General features: G+C 31.0%; 1 protein-coding gene across 1 annotated transcript in view; it reads right to left on the bottom strand.

The window, feature by feature from the left end:
* LOC134720796 (short transient receptor potential channel 7-like) overlaps nucleotides 1-16486 on the bottom strand; it is a 66073-nt gene that overhangs the window by 27927 nt on the left and 21660 nt on the right. The window contains exons 2-3 of the mRNA XM_063583308.1: nucleotides 6317-6475; nucleotides 1016-1510 (exon numbers count right to left, since the gene is read on the bottom strand). Coding sequence (XP_063439378.1) covers nucleotides 1016-1510; nucleotides 6317-6475 — 654 coding nt within the window. The remainder of the gene's footprint in view (nucleotides 1-1015; nucleotides 1511-6316; nucleotides 6476-16486) is intronic.

Raw genomic sequence — 16486 nt, 5'->3', positions numbered from 1 at the left:
AAAGTAGTATGATACTTACATGTATAACTAACGTGCATTACTAGTTAACAACTTCCTGATTCAAATAGGTATTAATTCTTACTTAAATCATGGCCGTTTATTCATTAGGAGCTTCTCATATTTGACTATGCAGTATTGGGTTTTCTTATTGTTGAAAGCTTTTCGTGGTCTATAGTAGTTAATTTCTATGTCATTTGGTTTCCTTTGAAGAATTGTCTTATTTACAATCATACAGTACATGGATGTGCCATAGACAATGAAGGTTTCACTTAAGAATATGTTTTTTTTGTCTGTTTGTATATGACGTCTCTATACTAAATCCATTGGATGGTGAATGTGTACCGATTGATATTTCAGATGAATGATGTTTTATTTGGCTTTAAAGTAGAACTCAGAGTTGTATTCGTGTCGTTTTGTTCTTTAGATATATCTTAAATACCTATCCACGTCTAATCTGTGTTTTTGGTAGATGTTTTTCTATTAGTATTCATCTGATGAGTTTTGGTCTTTTTTCATTGATTTTTATAGGTTGCAATTTGTAAAAGTTAACCATTAAAGGTCAAATTACGACCTTCAACATTGATACTCTTCTGAATAGTTATGAATAGTAACTTGTTTTACACAATAAATAATAACTAATGTTGCTTTTTGTACATTGAACTTTATTTTTGATAAAGATTGTGTTGATATTTAAGAAAATCGTGTTTTGCAGTCACTGATTCAAAGCGTTGTCGTGCCTAATGAGTTTTGCTATTTTTTTTATGTTGTTGATGCACCTGTCTCACTCTGTACTGTAAACCGTGTTATATTGTTTTTATTCCTTTCATCACTAAAGCTTTGACGTACTTGTAATTTTCTTACAGTACAATTATCATTTTTACAGTACTTTTATGTTGATTCATCTGTTGTATGAATTCAAATTAAAAATACTGACTGTTTCATGACAATGGGCAGTTATATGTGTGAGGAGCCGATTACAAGTATATAATTTTCAATAATTGAAACTCTAAAGTACCTTGAAATATTTTTCCACTCTTGAAAGATGCTTGACTTCGGCGCCCAATTCAAAAGCTGTTAAAATGGGATCTTTACTTGATAGGGAAATATAAGCTTCGCTGGCTAAGCCTCTGTATGCATTCAAACGATATTTTGCTGATCGTAACTTGTCAAATTTCATTTTGTTGGTACATTCTTGACAAGCACATTGAAATTTATGTGGTTTGTTTATAATTTCTCCTCGAAGCATCAATAATTGAACAACTTCATACTGGTTTTTATGAGCTGCTAAAATCAGAGGTGTTATATCAGGAGAAAATTGAGATTCTTCAAACATTGATTTGTTAAAGAAATAATCGTCGTCGCCAAGTTTTTTACGTTCTTTCCACATTTCTAAATACCGACGATGCTTCAAGATGGTTTCAGCAATCTGTATATGTCCGGCGCTAATAGCCTGCAAGACGGCTTCATATATATGGTGCCCACTTGATCTATCAAGAAGAACTTCAACAATCTATGGAAAATAAATTATCAAATTAATAATAAAATAAAGTATTTGTATTATTTTTTTTAATGAGATTTTTGAAAGTAAAGTAAATTTTGTAAAAAAAACCCAAATGAATATTCGTTTCAATAGATTTTCTCTCTGTTAGAATTTCATTGTATCTTCGCGCACATACACAGACAGAAAATAATCCAATACAAAATCTAAATTTGTTTCCGAGGTAACCTTGACAATGAATCAAAATAAATAAAGGAATGTACCTTCCGGCATACCGACAAAACAAATCAAGAATGAAACCATTGTTTGTCGCATCAATCTTCGGATATCCTAGCAAGCAACCAATTAATTTCATTCTAAACAGATCCCAATAAAAATCCCAACAATAAAACAGAAAATTATAACGGAAAATTTCTCATTTGCGTGTGGTTTTTGACGTAAAACTTATTCTATCTATTTTTATTGTGATAGATCAGAATTTCACCTGTACATAAATATGTGTTTTAAAGACGAAGGGTATTGGCAAATGTATATTTACGAAAATATATAAGTTCTGGGAGTTAATATATTTCAATGATGTATATATGATAGCCCTAGTAAAGATATATTCAGTATTAGATAAAACGATCGGTAACCTACTTAACAAATTAAAAATGTAACAAAAGTTATCTGCGAACAATGGGGAATCGGATGTCAAACAAAACATGAAAGTAACAGAGAGAGAGAGAGAGAGAGAGAGAGAGAGAGAGAGAGAGAGAGAGAGAGAGAGAGAGAGAGAGAGAGAGAGAGAGAGAGAGAGAGAGAGAGAGAGAGAGAGTGAGAGAGAATACGGGGATACACAGAGAGAGAGAGAGAAATGGAGAGAGAGAGAGAGAGAGAGAGAGAGAGAGAGAGAGAGAGAGAGAGAGAGAGAGAGAGAGAGAGAGAGAAAGAGAGAGAGATAATACGGGGATAAACAGAGAGAGAGAGAGAGAGAGAGAGAGAGAGAGAGAGAGAGAGAGAGAGAGAGAGAGAGAGAGAGAATACGGGGATAAACAGAGAGAGAGAGAGAGAGAGAGAGAGAGAGAGAGAGAGAGAGAGAGAGAGAGAGATAATACGGGGATAAACAGCTAACTGTACAGCTGTATATGTGAAGTTGTAAAATTATGTAAATGTTTTATAGAAGGTGAAACTCAAATAAAATATTGTCTTGTCTTGTCTTGTATAAAACAGACCAAGCATTCATTAATAGGGCGTAGCCTCCTTTTCGTCTGAAGAGTTATACCGTGACACCACAGATTTTTAATTTCTTCATGCCAGCTAATGGTTGGTAATGAACATGTTTTCATCTTGGCTATAAATTCTCAAATTTATAGAACGTTATCTAATCAGAATGCGGTAACTATCCGCTAAAGTACACAGAACTTATAATTAGGATAATACAACAAACTCCCGCTAAATTTTTACATTGTATCAATTTTGATCGTTTATGTCATATATAGTAAGATACAGAAGAAACTTTGTGGCAAACAACCGTATATGAAATGAAATTAAAGCGGAAATAAAGTATGACATGAAATTGAAGGGGAAATAAAGAATATTGTGTTTCACATGGAAACACATTTTATTTAAAGAAAACACGTCTGACTTGGTGTCTGAAAGGTAAAAGAAAAATCCATTTTGAAAACTATTACAAAGCTACAGCTGTTGCGTTTTAAAAAAATCTAAAAACATCTGTCTGCGCGAGTGTAATGAATTAACAAATTGCAATCTATTACAAAGCATAGACAATGAAATCTTATATCCATATGTTCAGTATACCAAAGATGTCAGCGAAAACCTATAAGTTTCTTAGAAATCATTTTGACCTCAATTGATTTCCATTACTGACTCTATGAAATTCAAGCTTTAGAAGTCTTATGATATCTTTTATTAATGTAGTTGTTTGTCATATACAAATAATTATTATTATTTGTTTGATTTTTACCTGCCTACCTCAATCCCAAATTGAATTACTATTTAGCAGTATCAAAACAGAGGATCTACAAAAAAATCATTAGAAGTGACCCACAAAGGAATTTATCTCTTTAAATATGCATGAATTGTAAAGATTAAAGATGACACAATAAATGAAGAACAGGGGTTCATTAATCACTCATATCTATTTCTGAATATTTCATTCTGAATTTTCAACTATAATTTATCAAAATGTAAAACAATGGCCATGATCGAGTAATGGCTTTAGTTTGACTAAAGAATAACAGTTAAATCAAATCAACACTTTACATTACATCCTGTTACATGCTAGTCTTTTAGTACAAAAAAAGGTTAATAGCAGGGGCAACTATTTAAATCCGTAATGCGTTTGTATACGCAATTTCAACAATTTTAAGGCATTCATATGAAATAGAATTATGAAAATAATATTAGTTTCTTAAAAGCTTAAAATGTTGTTTACGAAAATGGTCAGTGGTCAAAAGATTAACTCCTTATATGTTAACATGAGCCAAATATCCAATTAAACAGTTACAGTATCAAAGTCACGTTCTCATATCGGGATTTCACAATACTTTTTTTCAACAAAAATACTTCGATTGGAAGAAGGAGTTACGAGGAAACATCTGATTTATAGCTACTTGAATTTATTGTCTGCAAAAATGTTCAAAAAAAACTAAAATTGGACACAATATAGTTGATATAAAAATGCATTCGTGTTGTAAAATAAAACGAATTCACGGTTATTTTATGCTCCAAAACAGCAACATTGATATAAAAGTGGGGCGAAAGATACCATAGGGACTTTCAAAGGGACATGTAAAGCTATCATAGTACAGGTTAAAAAAGTGAGCATCAAATTGAGTAATATGACTTATAACATTGGTTTGAAGATAAAAATTTTACCACTTATAATTTTGGAATGGAATAGTTTGAACTGTATAACGCTACACTACAGTTCTAACTGAGTTGACATTTAGATTTTTCTACTTTATTTGACGATTCACATATATTATACATATATAGAACAAAAATACGGCTTACTTGAATATAAAATATTATTTAAAAGTACGTTTAATGACACTACCGGTACTCCGTGTCTAATAAAACACACGCGATTACAGCATACATATATATATAGAACATAATTAGGCTGACGAGAATTCTAAATATTATTCGAAAGATCTATTTATGACATTTGTGTAATTACGGCAAACAACATATTTATTAACAAAGTTTAAAACTTCAAAGCGAAACAACGCACCAGTGCTTCGTTTGCTATGTATTATAGTTCATTTTCATTAGCCAAAATTTGAAACAGATATAAAAACATCATATTTACATCTAAAAGTGGTCAGTTATGAAAGAGGGACGAAATTCACCATAGGGACAGTCAAAAACAAATCTAAAATAAACTGACTTCGCCATGGCTAAAAATGAAAAAGGCAAACAGACAACCAATAGTACACATGACACAACATAGAAAACTAAAGAATAAACAACACGAACCCTACCAAAAACTAGGGGTGATCTCAAGTGCTCCGGAATGGTAAGCAGATCCTGTTCCACATGTGGCACCCGTCGTGTTGCTTATGTGATAACAAATCCGGTAAATAGTCTTATTCGGTATGTAACATTCATGAAAGGGAAGGGGATTGTAGTTACGACGTAAGGAACATATCCGATATCATATAAGAGTAGGCAATATTACAAGACTTTCTGAGAATGAGTTATGTCCGAGACATGTTCAGGTCAAATATGCTAAAGGACCCCAACTCCATTTAAACGTTTCAGTTATAGTTTTAAAACATTTCACTTTACACAAACCCTGATAATTTTATATGACGTGAAACAGTATAACAGTGCAAAATTCTACAAAGAGAAATAAAGGGTAAAAAGGGAACACAAAAAAAATCGCTATTACTGTTGATATATATCAACCATGTTTTTGATATTCTGCAATTCTGGTCTCGTGTATAAAGTTTAAACTACATTTTTTTCTTTCCTCGAACCTTTCAAAACTTATATTTCACGATTTCACCCTAACTTAAAAAACAAAAACAACAAAAAAAACACACACAACTAACAATCATGTTCGAATCAGATTTTTCTCCTTTGTTACGAATCAAGAATCAGTACAATGTCCATCTGCCAGTTATCTGGTAATATTGTGATAGTTCTTTACAAGATAATCATGATAACGACCGTACATCCAGAATAAGAAAGGTACATGCAGGGAAAACCACTGATTTAGATATAACATTGTAGTATACATCAACAGCACACAAATATGTAAACATAGCCAAAATATTTGTAAACATTTGTATGGTATTTTAATTTAAAAATACATGTCTATTGTATTCCAATTTAAAAAATGTCATGTCTGTGTTACATTATTTCAAATCAAAGTTTTAATGTTTATATATTGCTTCATGTTATGAAAAAAAGTGAAATGTGAAATGTTTTAAACTTAAATTAGATAAGCGTGACAAGAGTACTGTAACAGTGTAAAAAGAGACAATTTTCAATGTAATATAAAACCATGATTTGAAGACATTATCTTGTAAATACGATCAAATACGGCGAACTTATCTGTAAATATTGGAGTAGTTCTTAACAAAATAAGCATGATAACGGTCGTACATACAGAACAAAAAAGTTACTAAAAGGAAAACCAACGATCCAATTAAACGTTTATATATTGCTTCATGTTATAAATTGAAAACAATGGACTTAAAATGACAAGCGTGATAAAAATACTGCAACAGTGTTAAAAGGTGATAAATTATGTTATATATGTTTTAAAGACTTTTATCTTGAAAAAGCAAACTTATTAAGACTTACCTCGAGATGTTCATTCTTAACAGAGAGTCTTAAAGCAGTTCGTCCAAGAGCATCAATACAGTCCACATTCAGGTTAGGATTCTCTTGAAGAATTCTCTTGACTGTAGGGATGTCACCAAACTCCGCTGCATGCAGGAATTCTTCTTCTGTATCTGCAAGCTGCCAACGTTTATAGGATTTACTCAACAGAAATAAGTTAACAAACACATCCTCTTTACCCATTTTCATCTTACGCTTATCTTCCTTTTTAAATTTAAACTTTGGCGAGTTGAAATGAAAGTGGTTGTTATTTACTGTAACATCCGACGACATAATTGCCTTAATTTGCACAGTTACTAAATCAGACAATTATTTGCGTAATTAGCCACATTATCTATATTCTATTGTCATTAATTGCTCCTAACAAGTTTTAGCTGTTAAATTAGATTAGAAAATAGGAAAATCGCTTCTCGTTGATGAAAGTCAAAATCACAAGTGTAGTACGGATCTAGTAGGAAAAATATTACGTAATTGTAGTTTTCGACTGATAACTAAATCAGATCTAATTTTAATACACCAATAAACTTGTTCGATATCTCCAAAACATAACACAAACCTCCTGTCATTGATTTATCATATCATAATTGTATTAGAATAGATTGTCAGGTTAAAAAAACTGACTTTTTTTCAACATCAGGCTGTCGTGTTCTGGGGTCGTGTTAACAAATGGGTGATATATTCTCCTTTAGCCGATCTTGAATAATTAGAATGACCAATCTGATTCCTTCAGTCTGAGCTATGTAACACTAATTATTGCCCTATTTTCAAACAGAACCACATTATAAATTGTTGAGGATGAAACATCATATTCCTCGACAGGTAAACGATACATAAACAACAATTAATAACTCTAGTTGGATAAAATAAAACAATCAAGACCCGTGGCAGCTTTTGTTTGTATAGTCCTCTGATTCAATGATTCTTCATGAATAAGCAGATAATTTGTTTATAGCCATTAACACTGTAGGTCATAAACAATGGACAAGCTACTAATCGACAATTTAATTTGATGTTTTCCTTCCTTAAAGCACCACTGTCACACCAGTAAATATAACATAATTTTAATATTATTTGCATATCAACCAATATTTATGTTGGAAATTTTGCCTTTTGTTGACACTTCGAAAGACCATATGCATATCGCTGATACTATTTTCGTAACCTCTGCATTCTGATGACCCCGTGACATGCAAACTGAGTCATGAGGTAAAAGAAAGTTGATTTAAAAAACCGCACAATTGTTCGGGTTCTAAATGTAACTGGTGTGAAAATAGGGCTGCTTACTCAAACATGTGAAGAACTTTTAATCAATTTAATCGGCCCAGTTTACACATGGATAATCTCTAGAATAAAATTCCTTTTGATTTTATTATAAACAAAAATTATACAGATGTGCTTTTCTTTACTTTTTATCTTTCTCACGTAGAAAATAAGTCAACCGTTGCTTCATTCACACTGCAGAAAAAAGGTAAGAATGAATGATTGTAACAAGACCTTTTTGGAATTTGCAAATGATTTTTATTTATACAGTTCTTAAAGTGTAATTACTTTTCACCTTTCATACAATCAGTTTGAATTGAAACTCTAAACTTGCATATACATTTAAAAAGTTTAACAAACATACTCTCCCATAGTTCTTAGTTATATAGGAACGTCAAAATATAATTCATACAAAACTTCTGATACATCAACTGTAAATAGTTATCAAAAGTACCAGGATTATAATTTTATACGCCAGACGCGCGTTTCGTCTACATAAAATTGGTTGATTGGAGATTTTTGTACGCCGCCGCAATTGCACACAAAAAAAAGCGATATAGCGGCGATCAACGTTTAGGATTAATGACTTAATGAAACTCGATTCTTGTAAAAGACAGAAAACAACAGAAGAAAGCAAAGAAAATCTCCATGCTGGCTTCCTAGGTAGGCGGTTTTCTGAAAATTGTTCGTTTTTATTATTTTGATTATACAGTTTTCTTAAATTTGATGGATGAATTGTTGCTAAAATTCTGAACAATTCATATTCCTAGTTGTTTTATAGAATTAATTGCTGGTAACGTTAAGAAAATTAAAAAAACTGAGATGTGCACAACAAAACAGGTCAGATATGAAATCTGCATCTATGATGATAAGCATATGATTAAAACTGTCATATTTTATTCAAACTTATTAGTAAACACAGAAACAAATATATATGAGCCTAGCCCGTAAATGAAAAGGTAAGTTGGTACACAATATTCCTACAAATATAATAAAGTGGTTAAAAATATTCTTTTGAGTAAGGTTATTTTGTCATCTAATCCTAGCAATTAATCATGAGAATAAACCTGACTTTAAATGACTTTATGAATATTGCAAGACTAATGACGATGTGGTATAGTTATCCGAAGAACCAGGATTATGATTTAATGCACCAAACGCACGTTTCGTCTACACAAGACTCATCAATGAAACTCAGATCAAAATAATTACAAAGCCAAAGTACAAAAAAAACTCTGAGGACCCAAAGATTCAAAAAGCTGTGCCAAATACGGCTACGGTAATCAATGGCTGGGGTAAGAAAATCCTTAGTTATTCGAATAATGTATACTTTTCCAACAGTAAATTTCCAAAAATGCAATATAATTATTATCGTGGCAACACCGAAATGAAAAAAAAAAACGAAACAATCTGGTTCTTAGTTCTTTTGTAAATTCAGTGGACATGAAATGGCTTTCATGTTGCACTCTTCCACTTTTATGAAATCTTAGGACATCTCTTAAATAATCTTTGATCTCTGCTTTTATTGGCATAGGCAAACGACATTTTAAGAAAAATGCTGATACAATCATAGAAGTGTGTACGTGCTTTCACTTTATTCGTTAACAATTTGAAGCTACGAACGTATAACCTAGTTATGTTTGTAAGAGAGAAAAAGCACACTTAATAAGTGAAAATAAGTTAAAATATTAATAAATTTAAATTGAACTTAAACAATTTACACACAGAAATAACAAAAAATAGTTATTTTCCAAAGCTCACGTAACTTTGTTTACTAGCTGGTGTCTGCTCTTTAGTCGGGTTGTTGTCTCTTTGACACATTCCCCTTTTTCATCCTCAATTTTACAATATGTCACGAGTTTGTTTTTCCAATTGTAATCTTGCTGTCAATGTGTTTGGTTGGTTACGTATGACGCATCATGTGTCATAACATATCGGAAATAAACTGTTATAATTAAGTAAACATTATTCATTTTTTGTAATATTGATATACTTCATATTTAACAAAAGTACTCATGCACTGTTGATATTAATATAAACAGTATACCATTAGTCCATTTAAATATTTCCGGCATATGGTATATATACTTAGGAAATGGCAAATCTAATTTACATGTGAATTAAATACTATGTTACATCAGATATCTCCTGAAGTGTTCGGATTGTTAAAACGAATCTCTTAAACTATGATAACCAGAAAAAAAAATATGATTAATTTTCTTTAACAATTGAAACAAAAAGTTAAACGATAGAATTGAAAAGGAATTGTCCTAATGTACAAATAATATATTACTGTACACAGTCATCATTGAATAATATATATAAATACATTTAAACACCGTTTATTCAAATTTTTAACGATTTTCAATGATTGTCTTCAATTTATGAATGCTAAATACGATATAACGATAGTCAAAGTGGTGAAACTATGAATTTGAATTTGAATCTGAAAATTATATTTATATTAAGGTATGTAGGTATTTTTTTCTTCAGAAACGAGTTTGTGCCTGCTTTCCACGTCTGTCACAAATAAAGAAAGCAACGTGTAGGCTTAACAGTGTGCAACTTTAACTGGTTACCAAGGCCACCAATGGTTTTTCAACAAAGAGAGAAAACCCAACACACGGAGGCGGTCGTCAGCTGACCCCTGAAAAAAATGCGTACGTCACACTATATACCTCCCGAGGAACAAAATATCACCAATATCTAATCAATGTATATCAATTCATAAAAACAAAGACTTCACGTCGGTGCATCGGTCAATAATACTTTACATCTTAAATAACTCTAAAAGTGCCATCAACGGAAATACTTCGATTCCAAACAATGGTTGAATAAATCCACTTAGCCCACAAATCCTGTTTATTCTATATGTTCAAACCTTTGGTGCATGGTATGACTCTAACATATTAGTATCATTTTTGTTCTAGGGTTTTATCAATTGAATATTAAAAAGACGTCGTACGTTATTACTTAAATTCATTTTCATGGAATTGCAATTTGTGTACCTAAATCAGATTTTATTTTAATTTTCAGACAGGAATGGAATAAATTCCACTTAGTCAATTATTACTCAATATCAAAGTGGAATTTCGAACCGCCATTTAAATTGTAATTCGAATTAAATCTATGTTAAACAAAACACCAACACATTGACATAAATTCTCTCCTATAGATCTTAAAAGCCATGAAATAGACGGCGCGTTATTGTCATTAGTCGTTTTTATGATTAATACGTTTGTCAAACCTTTTAACATTTAAATTAAAGTTCTCACTTAGGAAATAAAGTAAATTGCGTCAAAAGGAAATTCATTTCATACTAGATCTAAGAAATCTAGTTTTGACGTCTGCTAAACATGAACAGATAAAAGGAAAATATACTTTAAGTTCTTGTCACGTATAGACTTAGTGAAAAATTCCTTGCTTGGGTGATTTCTCGAGAAAGATTTATTTGATATAAAAACTTTACTAATGTGATGTACTAGTAGTTCCAAGATGTAATCAAAAATTCTCAACAGGCGTTTTCACCGATAGAGTCGAAATGTTTAAATATCTTAATTTGAAAGAAATATCCGCAATTTGAATTTCAAATGCTTTTTAAGATACCAAAGATTACACTGTGAATTCGTCATTTTTTTTAAGTGATCTAATTTAATGATCTTCATATATAATCAAATTTGATGTGACTATCATACAATTGAAAGGTTTAGCTATCTATAAAACAAGATTAAATGCCATTTGATACATAAGAAGATGTACCAAGTCATTTGATTACGGACTTTCAGTATTTTTGTGATTTGACTTTTTTAAACAATGTCATTATCTTATGTAACTCTTGGTTAACCTAAGGGTATACATATTACCTTTAATTTTATAGGCAATTCTGAAACAAAATCATTGAAAACATGGCATACAAAAACCTTGTTTAGACTATTCTATCCATATATATACTTCACAGAATGCAGACAATAGACTTTTTTTTTAATACACACGTTCATGTAGCTAGTATTATTATGTTTTGTATAAATAACTTCTTTTCTGTTTGCACAAAGTTACATTCACCAAAGCTCATATAAAGGTTTTATTTTTGAAATTATACACGTTATAACAAAAAAATGATCGCAATCATGTAAAAGTGGAAATCATAAAAAATGAATTAAGAATATCTAACAAAGATAATATAAAAGTTTTTATACGCCCGTCTTTTAGACGGGACGTATTATGGTATACCGTTGTCCGTCCGTCGTCCAGACTTCGAACAATAACTCAAAAACGCTTTCACCAATTCCATGAAACTCAAGTGAATTGTTTATATCTATTGACGTAAGCTCCCTTTCGATTTTTTTTAATTTCAGATTTTAAGTTTTGAATTTATGGGGCTTTATTCATAAAAAGGGGGGAGGGGATTTTCAACACTTTGGACAATAACTCAAAAAGGCTTTCATCAATGTCCATGAAACTTTGTCGAATTGTTTATATCTTTTGATGTAAGCTCCCTTTCAATTTTTATAAATTTCAGATTTTAAGTTTTGGATTGATGGGGCTTTATTCACAAAAAAGGGGGATTTTTAACACTTCGGACAATAACTCAAAAAGGATTTCACCAATGTCCATGAAACTTTGGTGAATTGTTTATATCTATTGATGTAAGCTCCCTTTCAATTTTTATAAATTTCAGATTTGATATTTTCGTGAAATGAACTTTTATGCTTAATAAATAAGGGGGGATTTTCCAATTTTGGGACAATTACTAACACTTTCACAAAATTTTATGCAACTTTGATAAATTGTTTATATCTATTGACCTTAATAGTTCCAATTTTTTTGTGCATTTTTATTTATTATTTTTTTGGGGGGGGGGGGGGGGGATTTGACAGGGCTCACACTATTTCTAGTTGATCATATAAATTCATTTAAAGCATAAAAGACAAGTTAAAAGAGCAACGGGCGTATCATTATTATAATTATAATAGCGTCTCTTATCAAGGATCCAAATCCTGGAAGTTTCTATGATATATTTTCTGCTGACTAGATTGTCCTTGAATACTTTGTCACCCACACCCGACGACGTTAAAGTACCTCTCCAAAATTGGCTTGAAATAATTGTCCACATAATAAATCGCGATAGGCTTTACCGAAATTTATTACCAACGACATGTAATCGAAAGCTAAGACTATTAATAAAGAATTCGAGTAAAACATTGTCAGCTTTTAAGCTGTGTTTTAAAAAATCAATAATAAGGTTACTTCGTATATACAAACATGTTAAAAATATCTGGTGATCACTTTACAACAAAAAGGTTAAGAGAAGCTTCATGCTATTGGTACATGTAGCATATGTTATTTTAACATAATTAGACAGAAAAAAAAACCATTTTATTGTTCTATATTCTTGTAATGGAAATCGAACATTGAACTCTTTCTTCTCTGTCCGACTTCTAAAAATTATGTAAACCATCATCTGTATATGTATGGTCTTGGAGAAAATATAATATCAACGAATTCTACCTTCCTTCAAAAACAAAATAATCTGATTACATCATAGGTCATAACAGATATAATTGGGTTACAAGACAATTATGCTTCAGTTTTATTCTGGCAAAATTGATGAAAAAAAATGACTGGATATATCTAATGATCGTTCAAAATTCTGTTCTCATAAATGTTTGAAACCAAAAACAAACATACTTCATTTATTCGACTTACACTGTCAGTCATTGTTAATAACGCTTAATTAATATCACAGAACTGTCAGTGCACCTACTTTAATCAGAAACAAATACAATAGTTAAGTTGTCATAGGTCTTTTCAGTTTTATTTGTTTTGTATATCTGATGTAAGAAGTAACAAATCACAGACTACTGTACAACTGCGAAATTTATAGATTAAAAATTCATATTTTTGTTTTTGTTTTTGTTTTTGTTATGAAGTTTTTGGGAATATCATACATATGTAAACTACGGAGTCAGATGTATATATGATACAAGAAGTGACTAATCACAGAATACTGTACAACTGCGAAATTTATAAATCAAAAATTCATATTTTCATTTTTTTTTTGTCTGAAGTTTTTGGGAACATCATACATATGTGAACTGCGGAGTCAGATTCACACGAGTTCTTAATTGTATATTTTTAAAACAACAATAGTATAAATCAACCCAAATTATTTCAAAAGATCGAGTGTTAATTTATATCAGAGATTTGTATATCAAAATTATTTGGGAATAGAGAGTATGATCACAAAAATCATGTACTAAACTCCAAGAAAAAATTCAAGAAAGAACGTCCCTAATCAAATGGCAAAATCAAAAGCCCAAACACATCAAACGAATGGTTAACAACTGTCATATTCCTGACACATTTTATATATAGAGAGACTTGTTCAGTTTATAAAAGTACATGTCACATGAATTGAGAATAAATGTAGATGATCGTATAAGTGAAACAGTAACCCAATATTATAAGGCATCGGGGCATTATTTGTATAATTAATTATTTGAAGAAATAGGTATGGCTTATATACTTGGTAAATGCTTCACTTATATGATAAAAATAAGAACTTTGACAAAAGCTTGCAGAATTGCAAAATAAAATTGGCCCTTTAAATACTTAAGAAATTCCAATACCTGCCTCATATCGTCTTAAATTTTTTTATGCGATGAATAAAGGCAACAGCTGTTCGAAACTCATAAATCGATTGAGAAAAAAAAACAAATCCGGGTTACAAACTAAAACTGAAGAAAACGCATCAAGTATAAGAGGAGAATAACGACACAATAGAAACACAACATTAAAATAACACACCCAGAAACGAACTATAATAAAACAATGGCCTTTTTTCTGAATTGGTATAGGATATTTTAAGAACTATTTTTGGGTGGAACCTAGTTTTGTGGCATGCCAAACCTTCCGCTTTAGTTTGTTCATTAAATCATTGCTGCATTTTGATTTTCAAGACATCGTTTGTATGAATGTAACGTGAAATAAAGCATATCGGCAGACGACAATTAAATGAATTCTCAGTCACTGATAAATATAGCAGTTATTACCATTCTTCTTCTAAACTGCAACTGACTGGAACAACTTATCTCTCAATCGATCAGTGGTCTTAATTTGTGTTAATGAAAACAGATTTCCATCTTAAATCAAATTTTCAAAAAATGATATAGATATGTTGAAAAGAAAGTAGAAAATCAATGACTTAGAACTTCAAAAAGAATTTTAGCTTCAAAGACATTGATTTATCTAACTAGAGAATATTATGTAAATTGAAGATTAAAGACATTCCTGTTCTACCGTAATCATAGTTTGTTAAAATGCATATGGTTTATTTTTTTGATTACGATATTAATAACGTGTGCTTTACATTATTAAATATAAAATGTATATAAAAGAGTGGATTGAGACGTCTTACAGAATTATACAAATAAAGTCAACAGTAGTATACCGCTATTCATAAGTCATTAATCGATTGAGAGAAAACAAATCCGGGTTACAAGCTAAAACCGAGTATAACACACCAACTTTAAGAGGAAAACAACGAAACAATAGAAACACTGAAGTGCAACAAACACAAACAACAATGCAACATACAAATCAACGAACTATTACAAACTCTGTCACACATGAAGGTTGAGAGAATGATAAGAGTTGACAATGAGATTGTTTAATAATTATGTATAAAGAAAATTTAGTGCCATATACTTTATAATCTCTATTGTTATACAAAGATAAAGATAAAAAATTTGAAATAGTTCCGATGTCTAATATAAACATCATTGTAAAGGGAGCAGCTGGAGTCCGCATTCGAATGCAGAATCTTCCCTCTGCGTTGAAGACACAAGTCTCATAGGTGGCCTTTAGATGTTGTATGTTCTTTGGTCGGGTTGTTGATTCTATGACACATTTTCCTTTTCCATTCTCATTTTTATTTTACATAATTTAACACATAACCGGATCCCTTTTTTTATGAACCAGTTAAGCATTTCGACAAACAATGTTTTTTTTCATATATGTGTTTGATTGGCTATGTAGTATTTTTGACTACAGAAGATAAAATTGAGGAATGTCTCAGAAGGACAACAACTGACAAAAGAGCAGCAAACAGCCGAATGCCACCAATTGGTCTTAATATAATTAGAAAATCCCGCACCCTGAGGCGTGCCACAGCTGCCCCCCTAAATACATACCAAATGTATTATGTAGTATCACCTTGACCATCCAAATTTCATACATAGAGTGTACAAGTACTTTAAGGTGGAAGAAGTTAAAAACAAAAGGCAATTAATCCATCTTTTGTGAGATTTTTGATTAAGATCTACAACATATCAGACAATAAATAACAACAACCACTGAATAACAGAAACATAGATAATTACATCACCGAAAAAAAGAGGATGTGATATTCGTTGTTTACAAATGTATAAGATTTTACAATTCCAGTTAATCTTCAAAACCTAATCTTTGTGACAATAAAACAAGTTAGTAAAGGTCTTAATAAGTTTGTTATTCAGATTTGTTTTCTCTCAATCAATTTATGACTTTTGAACAGTGGTATACTGCTGTTGCCTTTATTTAAGTTATTCGGGGTAATGAAATCCAGGACTTAAACATTCATTAGTAACACAAAAATTGCTATCACTGAAATGTATAATGTCACTTCAGACATGGGCATGGCGAACCAGTTGGGAAATACACACACCATAAAAACGTTCAAAAGATCATCACAATCTCTAAAGGTAAAAATAAACAATCATATTTTGATTAAACTCCTTTATCATAATGTTGTGTTCATAGCAGCAACTGGGCACTAAGTACTTTGAGAATGGAAATTGGGAATATCTCAAAGAGACAACAACCCGACCAAAG

Source organism: Mytilus trossulus, chromosome 6, assembly GCF_036588685.1.
Source record: "Mytilus trossulus isolate FHL-02 chromosome 6, PNRI_Mtr1.1.1.hap1, whole genome shotgun sequence".
Classification (NCBI taxonomy): domain Eukaryota; kingdom Metazoa; phylum Mollusca; class Bivalvia; order Mytilida; family Mytilidae; genus Mytilus; species Mytilus trossulus.
This window is presented reverse-complemented; position numbering and strand designations above follow the sequence as displayed.